The following is a 26,641-nucleotide window of genomic DNA, read 5'->3' as shown; positions in this document are numbered from 1 at the left end:
TAGAGGGTCAATGAAAGAGAAGACCTTCAATGAGACGGATCGACACAGTGATTGTCCCAATGGACTCAAGCTCAGGAACGATGGTGAGGGTGGCCCAGGACCAGGCAGTGGCTCATTCTGTTGTACACGGACTGACGATGAGTTCGAACAATTTGAAATCACCCAACAATAACAATTTTAAGGCTATATGAAGTGGGTGGCAACATTCCAGTAGCTAATCCAGTAAACATCCAGATTGTTTACTATTTGCTGGGTATTTTTGTAAGCACTCCACTCTCTAATAGTGCAACTACTCTACCATGGACACGTTATGAGGAGAGACCATCATGCTTGGTGGAGAGGCAAAGGAAAAGAGGAAGTCCCTCAGTGAGATGGATTGACACGATTGCAACAATGGGCTCAAACATAAGTGAGGATAGTACAGGCCGGAGCAGCATTTCATTCTGTTGTACACAGGGTTGCTATGAGTCAAAACCGACTCAGGACATCTAAACATCAACAATAACAACTCTATGAAGTCGTTCTATACATACCCTCCTGTTACCAGTGAAGACACTGGGCCATGGAAAAGTTAAGAAACTCACCAATAGGCATGTTTCCCCATTAATGCCATGGCTGAGTCAGTAGGAGCCCTGTGGTATAGTGGTCACCCACTCCGCTACCTGCTAATAAAGAGGTTGACAATTCAAACACAGCAGCTTCTCTGCGAAAGAGATATCTGGCAGCCTGCTTTGGCAGATTACAGCCTTATAAGTCCTGTGGGGCAGTTTCAGTCTGTCCTCCAAGGTTGCTGTGAGCTTGAATTCACTTGAGGGCAAGAAGTTTACTATGCAGCAGACAGGTGCTGGAGATACACTAGTGAATAATACAGGCCTGCTCTCTTGTAACTCGAATTCCATCAGGAAAACGCGATAATTTTTAAAGTAAATAAATGACGTATAATAGAAAATGACACTTGAGAGACACAACAGAGACAATGAGCAATAAGGAGTATCGTGGGGTTTAGGGGAGAACACACTTCTCAATCAGGCAGAAAGCACCCTATGGATTCCCTGAATTGATGAACTGAGTAAAAGTCATTCGCTGCCAAACTGAAGCATAATATATGACCCTTAATAATCAGTGATTTCTATTTGATAGATTAAACCAATTAAATAACCAAGTACTAATACAGCTTCTTAAAACAAATACTTTACCATTAACAACAACAACAAAATATCTCACACTTTACAAAGGGGAAAAAGTGATGGGAAGATATTGAAAGAAATAAAATAATATTACAGCATCTACAAAACAATCACACACATCCTACTTTATCAACTGCATTGAATGGCCCAAGGTGTTTTACAAGGACTTTGACACAGTGTGCTTGGCAAGTTGTTACAGCTGCCCATTTTGCACAGCCGAAGTGCAAATGTAGCAAATGATTTTTACCCTGCATTTGACAATTCTATCAGTACGCCTGAAAAAACAAATGAAAGAGCAGTCAGGAGAGAATAAGAAGACTTACCATTTCATTATGGAAGAATTACTAAAGATTCAATGGTCCTTGTGAGGAAATAGGATTCACAATTCGTGGGCACTTTATCAAAAACAACAGCTGCTCCTTAGCAGAGACATGCCTTTCTAACCCTGCGGAGTTACAGGCTCAGAATCCTACCTGGGCGGTTGTACTGTCTTACAGAGTCACGTTGAGCAGTATCATGGCTATCAAATGGTGGCAAACTTTTGCTGAAGATCATCCAACAAGGTTTGCAGCAGTACATTGACAAGGAGCTGCCGGAGGTTCAAGCCAGATTCAGAAAGGATGTGGAACAAGGGCTAACATGGCTGATGTCAGATAGATTTTGGCTGAAAGCAGAGAATACCAGAAAGATGTTTGTGATTCACTACGGCAAGACAATCAACTGTGTGGATCATAACCAATTATGGATAGCCTTGAAAAGAATGGGAATTGTAGAATACTTCATTGTGCTCATGTGGAATTTATACACAAATCAAGAGGCAGTTGTGCAGACGAAAGAAGGAAATACTGCCTGGTTTTAAAAATCAGGACAGGTGTGTGACATGGTTGTGTTCTCTCACAATAGTTTGTAAAGCCAGATTGCCCACGTGACTGGTACCGCCATCTCGGGCAGGCTGTGGTTTTGTGTTTCCTAGCAGTGCAAAGTAGGACGTACCCAGAAACGGAGGCTAGCCAAGCCAACCTGGGAGCGGCACAGAGTCCAATCGCCGAGGGGAGGACAGGGCCAGCGCGGAACTACACAAAGGACCAGACTGCCAACCTACCTCAAATGAGCCAATCAGTGGGTTGCCGAGAGGGGCGGCTGGGAACGCCCCATTACGTGTACCTGTAAATAAAAACTTTAGAATTTCTTCTGTGGGGACTCTTGTCCAAGACGGTGCACGCAGATAAGCACCTGAGGACTGGAGCCCTGGCTTAAGCTAGCATAAAACCTCTTCTGTTATTGCAGCCTTGTGTTTGATCTCTTCCTATTGAAAGGGTAATCGCTCCAGGTCCCTAACAAGGTATTCAATCTGCACGCATAGCAAGAAATCAGAGAAGCTGGCTTATATGAAGAATGTGGCATTAGAATTGGTGAACCTGTGATATGCAGACACAACCTTGATTGCTGAAAATTGAGAACTTGAAGCACTTGCTGAACATGATCAACGATTACAGCCTTCAGTATGGATTACAACTTAATAATGTAAGAAGATCAAAATCCTCACAACTGGCCCAATAGATAACATCGTGATAAATGTAGAAAATGTTGAAGCTGTCAAGGATTTTTGTCTTACTTGGATACAAAATCAATGCTCTTGGAAGCAGCAGTCAAGAGATCAAAAGCATCAGGTAATTCTGCAGCATAAGACCTCTTTAGAGTGTTGAATAGCAAGGATGTTACTTTGAGAACTAAGGTGTGCCACACCTATCATGGTATTTTTAATGGCCTAATATGCATGTCAAAGCTGGACATTGAATAAGGAAGACTGAAGAATCTATGCATTTAAATTGTGGTGCTAGAGAATATGCAAAGTACCAGGGACAGCTAACAGAACATAGCTGTCTTGCAAGAAGTACAGCTAGTGTTATCTAGCTGACAGGATGGTAAGACACTGTCATACTTTGGACATGTTATCAGGAGAGCTCAGTCCCTGGAGAAGGACGACATGCTTGTTAGCGGGGCAGGGAAAAGGGCAGGTTAAGAGATGGATTGACATTGTGGCTGAAGCAATGAGCTCAAGCATAGGAACAATTGTGACGCTGAAGCAGGACCAGCTATGTTTTGTTCTTTTGTGCAAGTCACAACAGGCTCCATCGCACCTAGCAACACTGAAAGGGTTGCAATGAATGAAGAACCCGAATGTGTTTGAATTGTTGATTGTAAAACTATAATCAGTTCTAAAACCTTCACCTAATCCACAAGTTACAAAAAAAACTAACACCATGATACATGGTATTTGCATGTAAATGAGGCAGCCACAGATTTCTTAGACATTCAAATATCTTAACAGTGGTAGGGTTAGGGATGGAATTTATTATAGTTCTATGCATTTCCAAAAGAAGGAAGTGTGGTGGTCTCCTTTTGTAAAGGATATAAGAAATCCTGTTTCATTTTTTTTGGGGGGGGGGGGCATTCTATGCTGTCCTTTAGTTTGGTGTATTTTCCATATTCTTTGTAAATGAACATACTTTCAATTTATAAGCAGAAAGAAAAGAAATTAAGTATCAGCCACCCTACGCACAGACTGAAACCCTGCCTGGTGCTGCACCATCCTCACAATTGTTTCTACGCTGGAGCCTAGAGTGGCCACCACTGTGCCAATCCATCTCCTTGAGGGCCGCCCCCGCCCCCTCCCCCCTCTACCACTACCCCGTATAATGTGCTTCTCCAGGTCACATGTCCAAAGTACTTGAGATAAGGTCTCTACCTAAGCTGGCCTCTCAGGAGCATTCTGGCTGTAATTTCATAGGTAGGCATGTGTTTTGTCTCATTTCCTTATACGAGTCCATTAGGTATGGGCATTATTCTGTTTTTATTAGTAGCCATATCAGAATCTCTCAGAGATGCAAGTGCAGATTTTTATTCTTTATTGAGGTTTACAAAAACATTGTAGAACTACATAAAGCAGATCCTGTCTCTTCCTCACAAAACCAGAGCACAATACATTTCCCTAGTAATTTTATAGCAGTAACAAGCTATTTTACAAAAATTGCTTTAAGAGTTTTTTTCACAATAAACTTTGGACAGCTTGCTGTAATAATTCTGACATTCTTCATTTCTTAATGAACATGAGTTGTATGTATTTTAAGCTATTAAATCAATCTGTTTTAAGGGACAGGTGGGCTAGATGCATTTATGAAAACACAAAGGCGCAATGAAGTTCTTCTATCAATACCTTTGTCAGATTATTCTAAATAGGCTATTTCCTCGAGTTCAACAAACCTGATAAAATTATACTCTCAAGAGGCAACTACTCCCACCTATAACATGCAAAATGGTTATCTATTCAAAACCATGGTACACTTTAATTGTGGAAATTTAAGAAGTGACTCATACTTTTTTCCTGTAGATGTTGACAAAATATCTAGTGACATGGAATTAGGCAGCAGGGACAAAGAATTTACTTGGAGGGACGGGCATTAGAAAATCCCCAAGAGACTGCAGCCCTGGTTACCTACGCAAATGCCCTTCGGATTCTCATTACATTCCCTAGGTTTTGACATCTACCTAGCACAGTGGTTACTCAGTGGGCGGCCAACTGCAGGGTCAGCTGCTCAAAGCCACCAGCAGGTAAAAGAGAAGTTTTCCACTCCCATAAACATTTAGTCTCAGAAACCAACAGGAGTTCTACTCCATCCTACAGGGCCACCAGGAGTTGTTGGAATGAACTTAATTACAGTGAGCTTTGTTTTGTGGTATAAATTCAAAATCAAAATAGGACTTTTCCCACCACTAGCCAGCTTTCTCTCTCCATTACTCACTCCACATGACGTTCTACCTCTGGTTTCAGTACTGCATGCCTCATCTTAGATTCAGCTTTCTCAGTTCACTATGAACTCTTCTCTGTGAAGTCTTCCACAAACCTCCCACAAAAACATTACGGGCTTTGCTACTGAGTTCCCCCGGCTTGCAGCTCTGTGAGAAGCTACTACACTGGAATTCTTGGAGGGCAGACACAAGTGTTTCCTCAACAGTATCTCGTGTAGAATTCTGCAGTACAAGAACTCAAAAATTGTTTCTAGAATAGACATATTTAACATTTCAGAACTCCAAATGGAAAATCACAACACAGATATCAGCTTAATATTTTGTTAAAGAAATATTCTGCTCCCCTCCAAATACATCCTTTTATAATAATGTCTTATAAGGTGTTCCAGTGGCGCAGTGGGTACTGCATTGGGCTGCTCACCCAAAGGCCAGCAATTAAACACCATTAGATGAGCCAAAGGAGAAAGCTGGGGCTCCTGCTGCAGCAGAGTCCCAGTCTGGAAAACCCAGAGGCAGTTCTACCCGGTCCTGCAGGCTCACTGTGAGTCGGAACTGACTCAATCAACGTTGGGAGTTACTAAGTTTTATGCATTCAAAACAGGTTCCCCTAATAAAACTGGAAGACATTTTATCTTCAGAATAGTTATGTTCAATGGAAGTGTATACATTTGATATCTGCATCCTCCTTGCTAGGATTGAAACTGCTTAGTTTAGAAATAAAAACACCAGGAGGGCAGGGAACAGTTTATTGTAAAATATGATGACGCAGCAATGATATGAACAAATGAGTTTCCACTTTACAATCCTAGTCAGAACACAAAATAACTAGATATCCCCATCAAGCCAAGGTCAGGGGAGTTTTAAAAAAAAAAAAAGAAAAGAAAGTAGAACCACCACGAAGACAAAGTTACATTAAAATCTTTTTCTCTTGATAATTTCTGGTTTCCAGCTGACTGGATGGGTTTCTTCTGTCTAAAAACAGAGAAGTAAGTTAAGATAAAGTATTAGTTTCTTTGACATTAGCAGACTTCTCATAAAATCAGTTTTATCTATTCTAAATCATTATATATTTAGTCATTCTACAACAACTTTAGAAGTAGTTGAAATTTTTGGCCCTGACCAAGTCTCTGGTGAAGAAGGCTGAACAGATTTAAAGTTCAGTTTGAGGTATTTCACCTTAATATAATTATTCTCTACATTCTAGTGCCACCACAGTTGTGACTCTGGAATTGCCTAACTTCATTCATAGGCTGCTATTCTGAGTGCCAGGATCTTCTTAATGACTACCATAAAGAAAACCAGAATAAAATAAAAATAAATCAATAAATCTATGGATTCACTGATATCCATGACATCTACTAAAATCGGAGGAGTCACTACCCAAGATAACCAACACCTTTAATACTTTGAGAATTTGTTTTTTGGTTTTTCTGATCATTTTAGTAACTTGAAGATGAGAAATGAGAAAACACTTGTGAAATCTGTGTTTGACTTACTTTACTTAAAACTCCATGGGAAAAAGAAAACTTACCGCTGTATCATCCTCTCTGTACACTTTAATGGTTTTATCAGCCTCTGCTGTCAGTAATCGGCTTTCAGACTGATCAAAAGCACAGGCAAATATTCCTGATTCGCTGTCTAAAGACCCAGGCTGCACAGCTGCATGAACTCTCTGGAAATTATAGCCAGTTCTCCAGTCCCAGAGATGCATCGTGCCATTGTCGGCTGAAAGGGAAAAACCTGGTTAAGAACTCCTTGAAAACTAAGCCTGGCATTTACTAAAACACTAGTCACTAGCCGAGCACCATGGCAATAACAGTTCTAAGAATATTTAAGATAATTATAAAGATATTCAGCTTTTCTTAACACTGGATTGTATTTCATGTGTGTTCAATGAATAGTACAGATTCAGAAAAAAACACAGTATTTGAAAACCACTTCTTGCTCAGCCAGCTCTGAGTGGTTCCCAGTGCAAACCCCAATGTGGACTATGGCTAAGCACCAGCATATAGACAGTCACTCAAATACACACCGCTGAGGTTAGGAAAGTTCCATTATAATGCTTTGGTGTGACCGCCTCAACTTTTTTCAAATATTTACTCAATTCACCAGAAGAAAAAGTGACTAAACAATATGTTCAGCATAAAAATCCTACCTCCAGATACCAGCACTCCATCAGAATTCACCGTCAATGTGTTAATAATGGCATTATGACCAGAAAGATTTTGAATGAAACTTCCATCAGGGAATTTCCACTGTTTTATGTTATCTGGAGAACCAGATGCAAATGTGTAACTGAAGTAAGAGTAAAAAGAAAGACAAAATTAGCCAAGTTAAAAAAATAGTGAAATTCACAGGCCTACAATAAAGAGTCCTTGTAGTGTAGTGGGTTACACAGTGGGCTGATGACCTTAAAGATCAGCAGTTCGAACCTCGCAGTCACTCCCCAGGAAAAAGAGGAAGCTCTCTGGGTTCTGAAAGATCATGTCTGATAAGGTCTCCATGAGCCAGAATCAACTCGATGGGAGTGGATTTACTGTGGTTGTAATTTTGTAATGTGCACTCTTTATGTATGTCGTCTTAAAATAACCTCCAAAAAAAGATAGTAAACTGCAGCCACTGAATCCTTTTTGTCTCAATTAAACCCTGTAGCACCAGGTGGAACTGCCCCTGTTGGTTCCCGAGACTGTCACTCTTTCCAGATATAGAAAGCCCCATTTTCCCTCATGGAGCAGCTGGTGGTTTCAAACTGCTGACTTTGCAGTTATGAACTCAAAGCATTAACCACTACACCAGATTGTTTTATTCTCCCCTCATTTCTCCAAAGCTCTACGATAAATGGGAGCAATGAATGTGCAAAACCGTAATTTTACACAAATGGTAAAGGGGTGCAGATGTGGTTATTTTGGAGAGGGACAGTATTTCTCAGGGGGTGGTACCAGCCCCGGGGAGCACTGGAATGAGTGGCGGGGGTGGGGCTGGGGGGTGTTCCTGAAACAGACACATGTACTTATGGGCTATACTACAAAACTTCTTCATGGTGAAGGGAGTGCTGAGTATTTTTTTTTCCTCAAGAGGGCGGTAAGCCATTCCGCCCGGGGAGCTACGGGACAGAAGGAAGGAGAACAAGGGACAGAAGGAGAGGAAGGGAGGAAGACAGTGTGTGGCTCTGAGAGCACTGTGAGGGGTGCTCTCACCATCAGCGGGAACACCAAGTTCAACCTCTCTGGACATCCAGACACTATTTTCACGGTGTGTTTTACCCCCCCATCTCTATAAGAATCATTCTGTGTTTCTGCGTTCAATACCATTTATTTACAACTTTTATGTGTAATAGAATTCAAAAGCATTAGCTTTCATTTTGACTATGGCCCACTTCGACATATTATCTCATTGGACATTATGATTTTTACGTACTGTCTTGGATGTAAAACCACGGCCCGTACTGATTTTTTGTGATTTGTTAGTGTGACTCTTGTTTTTCCAGCCACCAAGTCCCATAATCGTATTGTAGTGTCATGGCTTCCTGCAATGAAAATACAAACACTAAACATACACCAGGAAAATGGGGGCTAAAGTTAAAATACGTAAATTATGAAACATTCTTTCAGACGTAGTATACTGCATTAGAGGTTTACCTTTGCCTAATTTCCTTATACTCAAAACTCAAAAAATTCTTAGCACTGAGTCGATTCTGACTTATAGTGACTCCAGAAATACAAATAACAACCAATCATTTTACCTCACAACTACACACCAAAAGGAAAAATTCAAGTTTGCTACTTAGTAAAATATATCAAATAAACACCTTGTTTTTTACTTTTAAAGACACGTTGTTATTCTTCTTCTTGTTTTTTTAAAATATAAGCTCTAAATGTTACTAATCAGAGGATATTTCATTGTCTTGCTTCAACTTCCTACATTAGTAGTTCTTACACTACAAAACAATGTTTATAATGGCACCATTTTCTAATCAGACATTAGAAGACATTGGGTATAACACACTCTGTAATATAAAAAAAAACACAACCCACTTAAAAGACGTGTGACTATAATACTTAAGTGCCTCATCAAAATATCCCAACATGACATGGCAGCACTATAAAGACATAGAAAGAACCATCATGATGAATAAGTAACTGTGTATAATAACAATAAGTACATGATGATCCATCTCGAGACCAATATGTTAAACACTTGGCAAGTTTCGATCATACCAGTAATGATTTGTGGTTCTGCAGCTTGACATCTCACAGTGGCAACTGCATTCGTGTGTCCAGATAATGTGTGCACACTGGCTTTGGTTCGCACATCCCAAATCTACAAAGCATAGCATACAGTCAAAGGCAACAGGAATACGTGTTCCAAGCAGACAACTGGACCAGGCCAACGCCAGATATTTACGAGACAGCTGCGCCGAAATATAATCAAGAAAGTGCTCAACTGAGGGATGATGACGTATAAGCTGGGTGAGGAATGTACACAAGAGGCAATTAAGGGGGGGAAAAAGCTGAACATCAGGGGACTAAGTCTAAGCATGGGTATAGTGGGGCTATAGAATGAAAAAGATAATGGGGCCATATAGACTGAAAGCGAGAAAATCCCAATTTGGGGTGAAGGTATGACCACAGGACTGAAGATCAATGGAGAATAACATACTGGAAAATAAATTCAAGGAGTAAGGGACTGAATCAATGACAAAATAAACATCACCAGGGAGATGATTGCTAATGTTCTCTCTCATAAATTAACAAAGATGTCCTTAAGGTGAACCAAAGGCATATATGAAACAGTTTTCATATATGAAAAGAAATGAATTTGGGGCTCACACTCAATCCTAGTCCAATCTAAGAACAATCAGTTCCTATGACATGGCCCTGCTCTGTATGTGCCCTCATGACGAGAACAACAGAAGACATGGGTGCTACAGCAAAGTGTGAAGAAACCAGAATGTGCTCGGCTGTCAGAAAGAACAGTGTCTGGGGTCGTAAAGGCTTGTTTTCAAAGAAGCAGCCATCTAAGTGAGATATGAACTACGTTCACATGGAAGAAGCACAGTTGCCCGCATGATCCACGGGTGGGAAATAGTACAATCCAAGTCTTAAGGAGGGGGATGGTATCAGAGTTTAAATTGCAAACTTTCGGTTTGCTGAAGGCAATGACAATGCAAGCCCAAACACATTCGCAGGATCTACACATAAAATAAACTTCCAGTGGTGTCCCTCTGAACATGACCAAGGGAGGTGAATAACCCTGTTATCAAGAGAAAGTGCTGTAGAGACAAGTACAGAGTAACACGAAGCATCTGATCTGGACGGTCAAAACTTTATCATTTGATCTCCCTTTTGACACATTGAGTTTGCTCTAGTTTGTAATATTTTGTTTTCTTTTGACTGGGGTTATTCTGTTGCATTTTGTTATTGATTCTTGACTCTGTTATGTGTCTTTCTATGTTTTTCAGTATATGAAAGCCAGGATGGGTGAATCTAGAGAGACAATACTAGATGAAGGGTTTCTGGGGGGAGGCTGGGGGGTCATGGGGAACTAATCACAAGGAGTACAGAAGGAAGAAAATGTTTTATAACTGGTTGTGATAGCAACGGTACAAGCCTTCATGATATGACTGGACTACTGAATTGTAATGATGTCTAGATTATGCCCTACAACGGTTTAACAAAAAAGACAAGGGTCTTTAACTGTCTATCGGATCATACATGACTACATAGAACATATATCTGTAGATAATAAGCAACTCTGTCCTATTTACCCGTGCAGTTGAGTCTCGGCTACAAGTTACCAGCACATCTATTGTTGGATGCAAATCCAAGCCATACACGGCACTTAGATGTCCATGATAGTGTCTTATCACCTAAAGAGAAAGCAAGAGAGGTTCAAGTTCCTATTATAAGGAAGAAAAATACTGGCTCAGTGTTTTAAATCCTAAAACCCAAGCTTACCTTATTATATTCAAGATCCCAGCACTTCACTTGTTTGTCTTCTCCACAAGAGAACAGGTAAGGGCTCCTTGAGCTTACGATCACACCACGAACTGTACTGATATGCCCAGTCAATGACAGCTTTAATTTGCCACTAGCCAAGTCCCAGATCTGCGATCAAAGAAAATGTAGCTTTGTGTTAACCTTGTGTTGGTTACTAAAAAATAAGGGATACAAAATAATGTGAGGAAATGGCCTACACTCCAAGTATCACGTCACTCATTTTGAAGACTAATCGGTACCTTCGGACTCAGCTTCAAAAACATCTGCCTCATTACTTCTACCTAACGTAATGAAATATTTTAAAACACACAAAAAAACTGAGGGCAGAAGATGAACTAGACAGAGAAAAGCAGGAAACAGCTTTCACATCCTAGGTGATAAATATCGATCGAGAATATCTAAAGGACAAACTATGCGACCATTTAAAAACAGAGTTGAAAAAAAAAGTTGAATTCCATATGCCTTTGATATGTGGGTAAAGGAAAAATAAGATATAAAATTACGCATTGAGCATACTTTTGAACCAATAAACACTTACACAGAAAGAAAAAGTTTCGAAGGAAGTACAAGGATACTTATGAATACTGGAAAAGAAATTCACTCAGAGATCTACCCAGTGGGAGATTCTGGCGGATCAATGCTCTTTTATAGTTAGGTATATCTCTCAGGAGGATGTGGCAGGCTATAAAAGATGGACTAGGAAGTCCTACGGGGAGTTCTACGATGTCCTTCAGGCATCTTCCATATTCTCTCTAAATAAACATACTGTCATTTCTTAAGAAGTAAAAGAAACTATTAGCAAAGTTGCTGTAAATGGCATTTATTTCAGGAAGATAACTGGACCGATTTGAGGACATCGGTAGGTGCCACTGAGCTTCCAACCACAGAACAAAACACTAAATATGTACCACAAATATGTACCACAGAACAAAACACTACCCTGTCCTGTGCCAGTCTCTCGATTGTTTCCAGATCTGAGCCCACTGTTGCAATCCATCTCCTTGAAGGCGGCCTTCGACTTTATCAATCATGTTGATATCTTTCTCCTGGGCCCGGCCTCTCCGGACATGTCCAAAGTATGTATGATGAAGCATCACCATCTTTACCTCTAAGGAGCACTCTAGTCATATGTGTTAGTACGGGTTGACTAGAGAAACAAATTGATGGACACCCATATGTGTATAAGAAAGTTTTATATAAAAGAGCAATTATATATTGAGAAAACGTCCCAGCCCAGTCCATAAGTCCGATATTAGGCTGTATGTCTGATACCAGTCTATACATGCCTCTTTAGACACATGCAACACATTGAATGTCTTGTGGATCCAGTGGCGACTGAAGCATGTCAGTGCTGGCATGGGTCTACACGTGGCTCCTCCAGCTCCAGGGCTCTGGCTGCATCAGCATAGCTCCATGTGGTTTGTCAACAGAAATGTCTCCCAGGGAGTGTGTCTGGCCTCCAGTGAGTTATATAAATCTGTCGTGCATTCAAATGAGATCATTGAGCTGCAAATTGATCGACAGGCTAGACTCCACCCCTTCCTTAAGTTGACAGTTGATTATGTAACTACTAGACCATACTTCTGCTAGACCATACAGATGGGTTTGTCCTTTAGCAGTCCATGGCATTTTCAATATTCTCCTCCAGCACAATTCAAATGCATCAATTCTTCTTCAGTTTTCCGTACTGAATGTCCAACATTCACATACATATAAAGCAATTAAAATACTAAGGCTTGGGTTAAGCACACAATAGTCCTCAAAGCAACATCCTTGCTTTTCAATATTCTAAATAGGTCTTGTGCAGCAGTCTTATCTAATTCAACATACATCCTAGTTTCTTGATTGCTGCTTCCATGAACACTGACTGTGGATCCAAGCAAGAAAAAAATTCAATTTTTCCTCCATTTATCATGATGCTACCTATTGGTCCAGTTGTGAGGATGTTGGTCTTTTTTACAGTGAGTTTAATCCACCCCGAAGGTTGCAAACCTTGATCTTCATCAAGTGCTTCAAGTTCTCCTCTCTTCAGCAAGTAAAGTTGTGTCGTCAGCATATCACAGGTTAATAAGCCTTCCTTCCATCTTGATGGCACATTCTGTTTCATCTAACCCAATTTCTTTGATGACTTGCTCAGCACCGAGTGAGTGAGTATGGTGAGACGATAACAACCTTGCTGCACATCTTGCCCGATTTTAAGCCATGCAGCATTCCCACATGCTGTTTGCACAAATACTTCTTGATCCATGTACAAGTCCCCCATGAGCACAGTGACTTATTCTGGAATCCCCATTCTTCTCAAAGTGATCCAGAGTCTGTTATGATCCACACGGTTAAATGCCTTGGCAAAGTCAATGAAACAGAACTAAACTTCTGACTTGGATTCTGATTTAAGCCAAGATCCATCCTACATCAGCAGAGATCTCTCTTGTTCTAAGTCCTCTTCTGAATCCAGACTAAACCTCTGGCAGTTCCCTGTCAATGTACTGCTGCAACTCTTGATAGATGACTGTTAGCAAAATTTAACTTTCATATGTTATCAATGATGCTATACTATGATTTCAGAATTCTGTTGGGTCTCCCTTTTTTAATGGGCACAAACATGGATCTCCTCCAAGTCAGTTGGTCAAGTGCCTGCCTTCCAAATTTCCCGCCATAAATAAGTGTTTCCGGTGCTTCCTCTGCTTGCTTAAACATTCCAATTCATCAATGTCTGCAGCCTTGTTTTAAACTAATGCTTTCAGTGCAGTGGTTCTTGCTCATATGTTACCTCCTGAACGCTTATTATGTAACCTCCTAAAATGGTGGAATGTGAGCTTGTTCTTCTTGATACAGTGGCTCTATGTATTCTTTCCATTTTCTTTTGATGCCTCCTGCATCATTCAATATTTTGCTTATAGAATCGTTCAATATTGAAACTCGGTGTTTAATTTTTTCTTGAGTTCTTCCACTTCAGGATATGCTGAATGTTTTTTATGTCTTTGCACTTTTGCACCTTGTCTTCTCAAGCTGTCCTTTTCCAGATATACCAATTTTAAAATAATACTTATTTGTAAAAACTTAACAAAAACTTATCTGTTAACTCGTAATCAGGTCTAAAAATAATTTGAAGATATGCAACAGTGACCCTCACAATAGGAAATAACCTAATAACAGGTTCAACTTGCATGCTAAAGTTATGTTTTATTTGTTTTCTCTGTTCTTATTACCTTTATAGTTCTATCCGCAGACCCAGTAACAAACCACTGATTTCCAGGCTCCACAGCAATACATCGAACCCAGCCAAGGTGCCCACTGATAACCTGCAGTGAAGAAAAGCATGTGCGGACTCATCAGCAGTTCAAGTTTACTTGAATTCAAGTTTACAATTTCAACCACCACAAGGGTTTGAAATGCCCCTTCCCATAGCTTCAAATGAGTATCAACAATTAAAGTAATTGACAAATAAGAGTGTTTGGTAATTGTAGTACGATAAATGTGAAGCAATTTCCAACATGTGAAAGATATACAAATTGTGGTACTTCCATACAGTCAAATACTCCTAAGTACTAAAAATGGAAACATTCTTAATACATACGTCTTGGATGAATCACAAAGACATTAAAAGGTAGAAGCTAGTCACAAAAGGTTGCACACTCAGCGAAACTACATAAGGTAAACAGTCAAAACGACAAAACTAAACTAATGAGGAACAGGTAATTCTTGCAAGCGTATGACTGGGGCAGGAGTACAACTTTAAAAGGAGTGTTTTATGAGGGGGTAAAACGCCTATCTTAACAGAGCAACAATGTCCCCAGGAAATACTAAAAATAGACTTTGGGGCCAGGGCTTGGCGCCCCATCAGACTCGACTGGAAAACACTCCGAAAGGCCAACAAACAGTCCTAGAACTAACTACAAGCTTTTTCTTTTGTGGTTGTTTGTTGTGTTTTTTTTGGTTTTGTATTTGTCATTGGCTTTTTGTTGTTGCTGTTTTCTTTTGTTGCTTGGTTTTGCTCTGTCTTGCTTTTGTGCATGTTATTATCTCCGCAGGTCTCTCTAAATATGATAGGCTGGATGAACAATCTGGAGGAGAAAACAAGGGGACCGACAGTTCGGGTGGGGGAGGGGGACGACATGGGAGAGTGGGGGGAAAGGAAGTGGTGTTAACAAACCCAGGGACAAGGGAACAACAAGTGATCCAAATTGGTGGTGTGGGAGGCCTGGTAGGGCTTGATCAAGGGTCGTATAACCAAGAGAAATTACTGAAACCCAAATGAAGGCTTGAGCATGACAGACAAGAGGAAAGTCAAAAGGAAATAGAGGAAAGAACCAGGAGGCAAAGGGCATTTATAAAGGTCGAAATACAGCCATGCACATATGTAAATATATTTATAAATGAGGATGGGGAAATAGATCTCTGTGCATATATTTATAGGTTTAGTATTAAGATAGTAGATGGACATTGGGCCTCCACTCAAGTACTCCCTCAATGCAAGAATACTTTGTTCTATTAAACTAGTATCCCATGATGCTCACCTTCCCGACACAATCGCTGAAGACAAAGAGGGTGCATAAGCAAATGTGGTGAAGAAAGCTAATGGAGCCCGGCTATCAAAAGATACAGCATCTGGGGTCTTAAAGACTTGAAGGTAAACAAGCGGTTATCTAGCTCAGAAGCAACAAAGCCCACTTGGAAAAAGCATACCAGCCTGTGTGATCACAAGGTGTCGAAGGGATCAGGTATCAGGCATCAAAAAACAAAAAATCTTATCATTGTGAATGATGGGGAGTGCGGAGTGGGGACCCAAAGCCCATCTATAGGAAATTGGACATCCCCTTACAGAAGGGTCTCAGGGAGAAGAGCCAATCAGGGTGCAGTGTAGCAACAATGAAACATACAACTTTCCTCTAGTTTCTAAATACTTCCTCCACCCCACCCGCATCATGATCCCATTTCTACCTTGCAAGTCTGGCTAGACCAGAGGATGTACACTGGTACAGATGGGAATTGGAAACACAGGGAATCCAGTACGGATGATCCCTTCAGGACCAGTGGTGAGAGTGGCGATACCAGGAGGGTCGAGGGAGGGTGGGGTAGAGAGGGGGAACTGATTACCAGGAGGGTCGAGGGAGGGTGGGGTAGAGAGGGGGAACTGATTACAGAGATCTATATATAACCCCCTCCCTGGGGGATGGACAACAGAAAAGTGGGTGAAGGGAGATATTGAACAGTGTAAGATATGACAAAATAATAATTTATAAATTATCAAGGGCTCGTGAGGGAGGGGGGGAGCAGGGAGGGAGCGGGGGAAATGGGGAGCTGATGCCAGGAGCTTAAGTGGAGAGCAAATGTTTTGAGAATGATGAGGGTAACAAATGTGCTTTATACAATTGATGTGTGTATGGATTGTGATGAGTTGTATGAGCCCCCAATAAAATGACTAAAACAAAACAAAACAAAACTCCTATATCCTACTTGTCATTCAAGTAACAGTTAGCCAAATCTACATACCAATTATTAGAATTGCAGGTGTGTACACACATACACACAGAGGTCTATTTCACTCTATGACAACTTAAAAATATTAAAGCGTTAACCATATATTAAACCACACGAGGCTGTGTTTGTGTTTCCCTCTGACACACAGTTTATTTTGGAGCACTGGTGCTGTAGTAGTTATACATTGGGCTGCTAGCCTTAAGGTCAGCAGTCAGAAACCACCAGCCACTCCTCACAAGAAATACATGGCTTTGTACTCCCACAAAGAGTTGAGTCTTAGAAACCCACAGAGCCAGTTCTATCCTGCTGTGCAGAAATGCAATGGGTCAGAATCAGGTCAATGGTAGTGATTTTGAAGGTTTTTTTGACACATTTTTTTAAGATCGGGTGTATCTTGATTCATTCTAATTTATGATGCCTTAAAATATAATTGCTAAATCTCAAGAAATGTCTTTATACGGTCTTTCTGCCCTCAGCCTTCAGAATAAATATCTCAAAATCCCAAAGCCTCTCTTCTGGTCTCCACACTTATTAGCATTATATTCATATTTTGTAGTGTATTTTCCATAAAATATAAGTAAGCTTAAGGAAGTCTCCTTTCCCAGATATCTTTTAATAGACTATCTAAGCCCTCTCCCATGGGCATCTGGTGGCTTAGTGTGTTACGCATTGAGTTGCTAACCACAAGGTCAGTGGTTTGAATCCACCAGCTGTACTGTGGGAGGCAAATAAGGATTTCTGCTCCTATAGAGATTTGTAGCTTGGAAACCCACAGGGTAGTTCTAACTGGCCCTATAGGGTCACTATGAGTTGGAATCAATTAAACGGCAGTGAATTTGGGTGACTTTTAAACTCCCTCCCACCCCTCATCAAATCACTCTTCCTGTACTCATATTCACTCATTTTCCTTCCTGTTCTATTCCTCAGGATTTATACAAGCAGATTAACTCACTCTGTAGAGTTTCCAAGGTGGGTGCCACTGGGGTTTCGGCATTGTGGGGGCCTTTTTGGCCATCAGTGCAGAGGTCTTGGCATTGGAAGCCTCCAAAACCTAGACAGAAAACAGATAATAGTATGAGTGAGAAAACCATATATAACATTTCATGTTAACATAAAAATGGAAAGTAAGAGTGGCACACAAAAGGTTTACTCCCCCCCCTCTGAAATTACTAAAAGGAAATGAGTCTTGTTTTCTCTAACATAAAAAGTAATTTAAGCTTTGTCATAACTATATCTTGCTCAATTTTCATTTTAAAAATCAAAGAGAAGTATGTCGCAATGTTTTAAAGCACGTAACAGACTGAGTAAAAAAGTACATTGCATCTTTTTGTAATATGAATACCTACCTCACAGTTATGACATTACATAAAATCCTACTTTAAAAGGTTGATAGAATATCACATTACCACCTTGTGGAAGAAAGATAAGGCTGTTTGTTCCCAGGAGGAGTTACATTCTGTGAAACTCTCTAACCAGCAATCCTAGTCTGTCCTGTAAGATCACTATGCGTCAGACTCAATTTCATGGGAGTGAGCTTGGTTTGGGGTGGGTTACTGGCTGGGATAAAAAGCCTTGCGATCTACTTTTTCAAAAAACCAGTCACTGAAAACCTACGGAGCACAGGTCTATTCTGCCCCACAGGGAGTTGGCAAGAGTTGGAATGGACTGGATGGGCATTAGGGAGCCCAACCATCCATTCACAAAATATTGGAGCCAATCCATACTCCGTATTTCATAAAGACAAATCACCGGTTATATAATAAATTGGAGATAGGGTGACAGAATTCTGCCATACCAATGACTTATTCACAGCAAAAACCGCTTTTCAATAACACAAACGGCAAATATACATATAGATTGCTCCAGAGGAAACACACAGAAGTCGAACTGACTGACTACATGGGGTGGGGGGTGGGGGGCCATGGAGAATCACTATCAGCAGCTAAAACCAGGCCAGGGGCTGATTGTTGAAGGGACTATCAATTGTTCACATGTAAGCTGAGTTGAGACTGAAGCTGAAGAAATTATAACAAGTCCACAAGGACTAAAATATAGCCTGAGTCTGTCCTAGCTGACTTTCAAGACCATCACAAGTACAGATTGGATGCACTGAACACTAATGACAGAAGAACTGATGAGCAGTGGGAAGCCATCCAGAACATCATTCATGAAGAAAGCAAAATGCCATTATAAAGACAGAAAAGAAAGTCAAAGTGGATGTCAAGAGATTCTAAAACGTGCTCTATTAATTGTAGAATACCTAAGGCGAACAAGAACTGAGGAAGTCAACGAAATGAACATAGGATTTCAAAGAGCAGCTCGAGAAGACGACGACAAGTATTATAATGAAATGTGCAAAGACGTAAGAGTTAGAAAACCAAAAAGGGAAGAATACACTCAGGACATCTTAGTGAAAAAACTGAAGAAAAAATTTAAGCCGAGTTACAATACTGAGTGAGTCTAAGAGCAAAATATGAAACGATGCAGGAAGCCCTAGAGAAGATGCAAATACTACAGGACTGTGCCAAAAAGGACGCGTCCGCATTGCACCATGTCAGGAGGAACCTATAAGAAAGAATAAGTGGAACTCAGGAAGAAGTTCAAGCTGCACTGAAAGCATCAGCCCATCAAACTGTGGGTCACAACCCCTTTGGGGGTTGAACGACCGTTTCACAGGGGTCACCCGATTCATAATAGTAGCAAAATTACAGTTATGAAGTAGCAATGAAAATTTTATGGTTCGGGGTCACCAGAACATGAGGAACTGTGCTAAAGGGCCGCGGCATTAGGGAGGTTGAGAACCACTGCATTAGCCAAAGACAAGACTCCAGGATTTAATGAAACATTTCACCAAATTTCTATAAACCGAGGAAGCACTGGAAGGAACTACTTGTCCAACGGACTAGAAGAGACATATCTGTGTCCATTCCAAAGAAAGGTGACTCAGCAGAATGCTCAAACTATAGAACATTATCAATGATATCACATGCAATCAAAACTTTACGGATAATCTATCAACAATTACAGCAGTACATTGACAGGGAGCTGCCAGAGGTTCAGGCTGGATTCAGAAAATACAAAATGTTTACTCCTATTTTATTGATATGCCAAGGCATCTGACTGTGTGGATCATAAAAAACAGTATGGCTAATCTTGAGAACAATGGATATTACAGAATACTTCAGTGTGTTCATGGGGAACTTGTACATGGACCAAAAGGCAGTTGTGGTTAACAGAATATGGGCATATTGCATGGTTTATAATCAGGGAAGGGGTGAGTTGGGGGTGTTATTATCTCACCAATCTCATTCAATATGTATGCAGAGCAAATCATCAGAGGCTCTGGGTTATATGAATAATAACGTGGCATCAGGATTGGAGGCACTAGGCATTTATTAACAACCTGTGACGTGCACATGACACAACCTTGCTTGCTGACAGTGAGGAGGACTTGAACACCTGATGGTGCAGATCACAGATTGCAGTGTTCAACATGGTTTACAACTCAAGGTAAAGAAGATCGAAAGCTTCACAACTGGACCAATGGGGAACCATCATGATAAATGGGAAAAAGGTTGAAGTTTTCAAAGATTTTGTCTTGCTTGGACCCACAATCACCCCTATACATCAGTCAAGTGAGCAAAAGACAGGGACCTTGGGTAAATCTGCTGCAAAAGACCTCTTTAGAATATTAAAAAGCAAGGATGGATGTTACTTTCAGGACAAGACTGTGCCTGACCGAAGCCATGGTATTTTCAATTATTTTCACAGATATGAGCAGCTGCCATTTACTTAAAATAAGCTCATATATATCTGAATGCTTATTTCTCAGACACTAGTTGTATGGCCCATGAGTATTACCAGACCAAGAGCACTCATGTCTTACACTATGCAAACCAACTTAAAGTTTCACTTAAAGTACTCTTATGCTTAATAACACTGACATCTAGCACAAGTTTCAGAATAGTACTAATATTTTTAGTACCAATAAATAGCTATATTTTACCTTCCCCAAATAAATACAATCTATAAAGTGCAAGAATTACATTGTTCTAGATTTTGAGAATTACATTATTCTAGAAGTTTAAATTCTAAAAAAATATGTCAACTCACTAACATCAAGTTTTAAGATCATGAAATATTAACAAGCAGCTCAGGCTACTATCTAATATAATAATTCTAAGGAAAATGTATCTTTTCCCAAACAATTTAAGAAAGAGATTGGTATTAAGAGGAATAAGATGCCGTAGAAATTAAAGACCTTCACCATGACTTGGCACAGGAAAACTTACTGCAGTCATGGATGGAGGCTGTGACCGGTCAGAAGCCCCGGGATGTCGGTATTCATTTCCACCAGGTGTAGTTCGATTTGCATCAACCCTAACACAAGAGAAATATCACAAGTAAGGAAGCAAGCAATCAATGCCACCAATCATGTGCTCGGCACAAACAACTCTTTTCTTCTAAAAATTTTAAGTCTGGTGAATGGAAGTTTCACATAATACATAAAGAAACTTAAAAAGGAGGGAAAGCGTTTACATCTCTGTGAGTACAGAAATGAGGAAAGGCTACCTGCTCTGAGCAGAGGGCAGCGCCACCGCCACAGACTGTGCAGCCGATTCACTCGGCATTCTCTGAATCTTCGTGTCCGCTGTCAGAGCAACCCCTGTTAAAAGAAAAAATTAATTCCTTTAGTAGCCATCTATGCTTATATTCACATGCATGTAAAATAAAATACAAACCAAATGCCAAAAATATAAGGGTGAATATATCTAGGTAGATAGATCACAATTTTTTTATTAAGCTTTTTCTTTTGTTTCCAAATTTTTACAAACTGTAATTATATAAGCATTATTTAATGACACATAACTCAAGTCTGACTGATTACAGTAGCTCAGGAGAATAAAAGTGACATTTTTATTATCTTGGGGCATTACCTTTAGATGTAAAAATCAAGCAATTTCCCAAATAGTAGCAGAAGTTTCTAAGAACGAATGTAAATCACTACTACAAAAAGCTCCCAATCCATTGTAATTTCTCTATCATGCAGCCCATCTTCTCAAACTACTAGAACCAACATATTAAAATTGTGTTTTGTTCACTGAAAACAAAGCAGGTGCACAGGCAAATGTGGTGAAGAAAGCTGACGGTGTCCGGCTGTCAAAATATGCAGAATCTGGGGTCCTATAGGCTGGAAGATAAACAAGGGGCCATCTAACTAAGAAACATCAAAGCCCTCATGGAAGAAGCACACAAGCCTGTGAGATCACAAGGCATTGAAGGGATCAGGTATCAGGCATCAAAGCCAAAAAAACCAAAATCATAGCATTGTGAATGAGGGGGAGTGCAGAGTGGGGACCCAGGGCCCATCTGTGGGAAACTGGGACATCCCCTTGCAGAAGGGCTGCGGGGAGGAGACGAGCCAGTCCGGGTACAGTGTAGCAACGATGAAATATGCAATTCCCCTCTAGTTCTTGAATGCTTCCTCCCCCCTACTATCATGATCCCAATTCTACCTTACATATCCGGCTGGACCGGAGGATGTTCACTGGCACAGATAGGAACTGGAAATACAGGGAATCCAGGACAGATGAACCCCTCAGGACCAGTGGAGAGAGTGGCGATATTGGGAGGGTGGAGGGAAGGTGATGGAGAAAGGGGGAACAGATTACAAGGTCTACATATAACCTCCTCCCCAGGGGACGGACAGCGGAGAAATGGGTGAGGGAGACGTTGGATGGTGTGAGATAAGACAAAATAATAATAATTTATAAATTATCAAGGGTTCAGTGAGGAGGGAGGAGTGGAGAGAAAAATGAGGAGTGGATGCCAAGGGCTCAAGAAGAAAGCAGGTGTTTTGAGAATGATGATGGCAACATATGTATGAATATGCTGGACACAATTGATGTATGTATGATTGTGATAAGAGTTGTATGAGCCCCTAATAAAATGATTTAAAAAAATTGTGTTTTGTTATACTAGTCACTCCATCTGTGTACCAACCCTACACACAAAAAATACACACATGGCTCATGTTTAATATTCTCTTTTGACTTTTATATGCTAATTGATATTCACAAATCAGCTACCAGAGAGTAAGCTTAACAAGGCCTGTCGCAGTCTTACCGCCTTTGAGTTCCTCCTGTAGTGTCTGAGAAATAGTAGTGTCTGAGAAATAGACGTGTGCGAAGAATGCTGAGTGTGCTACTAAGTATCACTTAACTACCATCGAAAAAGTCAGCTCTAGACAAATAGCTATTGGCTTGATTTTGTATTTTATAAGCAATGGGAATCATTTATGGAAATATATGTCATAATTGGGCATTTTAACAGCCTACTTACCAGGGCCTGGTGGATATGGATGCGTACCTGTCACCAAATATTCAACTTCCTGGCCTAAAAGTGTAAGAGAGGAAGGTGAGAAAGCCCTCATAATTCTTCTTATATACAAATACTATCTATTTTAATGAATCAAATAATAATATTATATAATCAACCAGGTTTCGGAACATCTCCCACTAAACTCCAGTCTTGGAAATAAGGGAACTTGATCTTTTCTTTTTCTTGACTCCTGAAAACCATGCACAGAACTACATCCTTACCTCTCTGCTGATGAGATCAGGAAAGCTTGGGCATATTTTTTTTTTTTACAGAATGGTGGGTAGGAAGCTAATCCACTGTTTTGTTGTTTTAACCAACAAATGGCTTCCCTGTGCAATTTTGGATTCTTTTATTCACTGTAATTTTCAGTCACATTTGAACTTACTACTGTCTTTCTGACCAACAGCCAACAGATGGTCTCCCTACCATTCAGAAATTGTCTCCAAATTGTTCCTTTAGTCTCCACTGTGACCTTGTCCACATCTTATAGATATCTGCTATCATTATTCTACCACCTTCTTATAAAAAGAAAACCATTACCTAATAATGTCAATCACAAGTCTTGAGAAAATCAAGACTTCCATTACAATACTGGTACAATCAGTAAAAACTGTATGGTTGGAATTGGCTTCTGGAAGGGGTACTGAAGAGCCTTGGTGGTATTGTGGGTTATACTTTGAGATGCCAGCAGTAAGGTCAACAGTTTGAACCCACCAGCTGCTTCATGGGAAAGATGAGGCTTTATATGTCCTTAAAGAACTGTAGTCTCAGAAACCCACGAGGTTAGTTCTACCCTGTCCTACAGGGTCACTCTGAGTTTTAATTGACTTGTTGGCAGTGAGTTTGGGAAGTGGTGCTAATAAAGCATTTGGTTTTTCTAATTTTAACAATTCACATTTAAGTCCTGATAACACGATACTCACCTTGATTGGCAGGATACTGCTTGTGACCATAGGAGTCTGCTGCATTTTGAAGGCCCTTCTCTTTAAAATTTTCTTTTGAAGTAGGCATATGCAACACAGGGCCATACTCATTGCGAAGTTTGACTGCCATTTTTCGTTTGTGACTATTTAAAAATTACAAACATAAGAATACATTTTTAATACTTTATATTCACCAGAGCAAATGTTTACAGGTAGCCTGAGAATGAGTATTCAAATTTGTTTAACCATGTAGAAAAAGATTCTATTACGATTTTAAAGTTAAATAGCATTTTTAACTTCAACTTCAAAAAATCTAAGTACAGTTCTAAACCCTGTATCTAGTTTCCCTCAAATTCCACAGCATAGATACATTGTTCTAAGTAATATTTTCATTTGTTTCCTAATTAATCTTTCATTTACCTTAACAAGGTTAATTACAACTAATCAAAGTACTTAATTTATTCAACATCTTACAAAGAAATGCACTTATGTTATTTTTAAGTACAGCCCACTTTATATTAATATAAATGCTTCTTTGAGAAATTAAGTAAAAGATTTAAAAGGAAGAGCAAAGGACAAAAAAGGAACACTGCACATAATGCGACCCCAGCCTGGAGCTGGAGATGAGGAACCAAAAATAAGCCATCATTCAAAAATCTTCATCAGACTAACAAGAAAGGATGGCAGTAGAAGTACTGGCCAGCTGCGATTTCAGCTCAGCAAGGCTCCGAGAGCAGCGGGAAGCTGAAAGCTCATGCAAAGTGATTAATTATAAAATAAAACACCTGAAAAGGGTCCTCCAAATTATGGCATACTTCTAAATGCAATTAATAGGGTTTTTAATGTGAATGATAAGGCCAAAAAAGAAGTTCAATCAGCTTAAATTACCATATATACTGACCTGAATATAAGCTGACCTGAATATCAGCCGAGGCACCTAATTTTACCACGAAAACTGCATTAAAAATGTGCTGAAAAACTCAGCTTATAAACAAGTATATAAGGTATATAAAGGCACCACTCACTATTGCCTATCTAGCCTATGAGTGCTAGTACTACTAACTAGTACTAAAAGATTAACTACTGCATTCTTCTCATAGAATGCATCCAGATAAATAAGATGGATACAAAAGAGGAGGTTGTTGCTCTGCAAAAACATGTATCACATTACAGTACTTACTTGTGCAAACCGATTGTTTTTTGAGTAGTCTTACTCTCCCTGTCCTCTTTCACAATGTTAGGCGTTTAAATATGCTAGCAATTAGAGACGATGCCTACCTCTCTTCATCCAAAGGCACAGGTTTGCCATTATCAGCTACAAACATGTCATGGGTCCTTTTCAATGACCTGAACACTAGTGTATGCACAGAATGCTTCTGTACCTCCTAAAAAGAAACAGGGCAATTATATACTTAGTTACAAGTTACATACATCACAATCTAAAGCCAAATTGTTATGTACCTCACATTTGCCAATGTAAAAAACTTCATGCTACTCACCACAGCTCCCAGTAGCAAAGTGAAAGAATCAAATGTTAAAAAAAAGAAGAGAGAGAAAAGCTGCCATTTGACCAGAGCCCCAGGAACAACACTCGGTTATTTGTTGCATAAATATTTATCCCGTGAACACTATGTATCTAGCAGGCATTGTGAGAGAAGTTTACAGAATGGGGAAGTCATATTCCCTTGCTCAAAGGGAAATAAATAAAAATAAGCAACATATTCCCACATTTTGATTAGTGTTATAAAGGTAACAAGCAAGGGACTGTGACATAAGAGAGAGAAAGAATACATTATTTTGTGCAGTACTGTCAGGGAAGACCTCTCTGAGGTGATATTTATACAGAGAATGCTACCTGGCCGAATGGAGTCAGGTGCAATTTGGACAGAGGAAAACAACGTATACAAAAATGTTCACTAATTGAAATAATATCAGGAGCTTCTTTTTACTCCGGTAAAGACTTAGTCTTGGAAACGCACAGATGCCGTTTTAGTCTGTTCCATAGGGTCATTATGAGTGGGTAACGACTACATGGCACTGAGTTTGGTTTTGAGTTCTGGGCACTGTAATTATGAGAGGGTGGGTTTTGTTGTAAGATGAGGTTGCAAGAATCGGCAAGGTCTTTTAAACCTTTGACAACCACCTGCGTTCATGCTCTAGTTTTAACACGAGGCCGGTAACGAGTTTTTTGCACAAGGAAGGCGTGGCTGGCTGACATTTTAAACAGATAAAATTTATAGGGACCCAAACGGGAGCGAATGCGGCAGTCCGGGTGAGAGGCTATTGGTCTGAATTAAGGCGACTGCTTTGGCTATGGAGAAGGGCGGTCAGAAGCCAAGCTTCTGAGATAACACAGGTAGGACATTCAAGCTAGCGAAAGATGCAAAACAAGATTTTCCCGAGGGAAGAGCTGCGCTAAAAGACCAACTCTTAAAACGAGAAGACCATCCGTTGTTTACAAGCAGAATTCCTGGTACAACCCTCCAGGCGGCAAGTACCAGTGGTTCACCATCAAGGGAAGCCTCACCTACAAAGACAGTGCCCACTTCTCATTGGCCAAATGAAAACTGGAGAAACTTCTCAGACTTCCCGCCTCAAATTCGTGCTCTCACCCAGCCAGTGTACGCCCTTGAAAACCTAAAAAGGCAGTGGGCCTCGCCTCGGCCAGCCACTCCTTGCAGCCTCCTCTCCCCCCATCATTCACGATTGCCGCCAGAGAAAAGCAGTCCTGGCCACACGACTCCTGAGAGCCTGTCCCCGTACCTCAACCATGATGCCACCGAGAAATCCGCCCGCCAGCCACCGAAGAAACACTATCAAATGCACAAGGAACCGCCGCCACGACTGTCCAGCCCCTTCC

At 40.3% G+C, this 26,641-nt stretch overlaps 1 protein-coding gene across 1 annotated transcript; it reads right to left on the bottom strand.

Annotated features, from left to right (window-relative positions):
• Window positions 1-5,729: 5,729 nt before the first annotated feature.
• Window positions 5,730-26,641, bottom strand: PLRG1 (pleiotropic regulator 1). Its single transcript, XM_045295836.1, has 15 exons — window positions 26,545-26,641; window positions 25,060-25,166; window positions 23,782-23,924; window positions 22,820-22,873; window positions 21,050-21,143; window positions 20,770-20,857; window positions 17,430-17,528; window positions 14,206-14,298; window positions 10,955-11,104; window positions 10,765-10,866; window positions 9,215-9,317; window positions 8,415-8,523; window positions 7,153-7,292; window positions 6,529-6,722; window positions 5,730-5,969 (listed from the first exon to the last, which is right to left on the bottom strand). Exons 1-15 carry the CDS (start codon window positions 26,551-26,553, stop codon window positions 5,910-5,912), a joined length of 1,545 nt encoding a protein of 514 aa, XP_045151771.1. The 5' UTR covers window positions 26,554-26,641; the 3' UTR covers window positions 5,730-5,909.

Source organism: Echinops telfairi, unplaced genomic scaffold (assembly GCF_000313985.2).
Source record: "Echinops telfairi isolate 266 unplaced genomic scaffold, ASM31398v2 ScPeMD7_5868;HRSCAF=6743_1, whole genome shotgun sequence".
Lineage (NCBI taxonomy): Eukaryota > Metazoa > Chordata > Mammalia > Afrosoricida > Tenrecidae > Echinops > Echinops telfairi.
The sequence above is the reverse complement of the archived record's forward strand: the minus strand, read 5'-3'. Positions and strand labels throughout refer to the sequence as shown.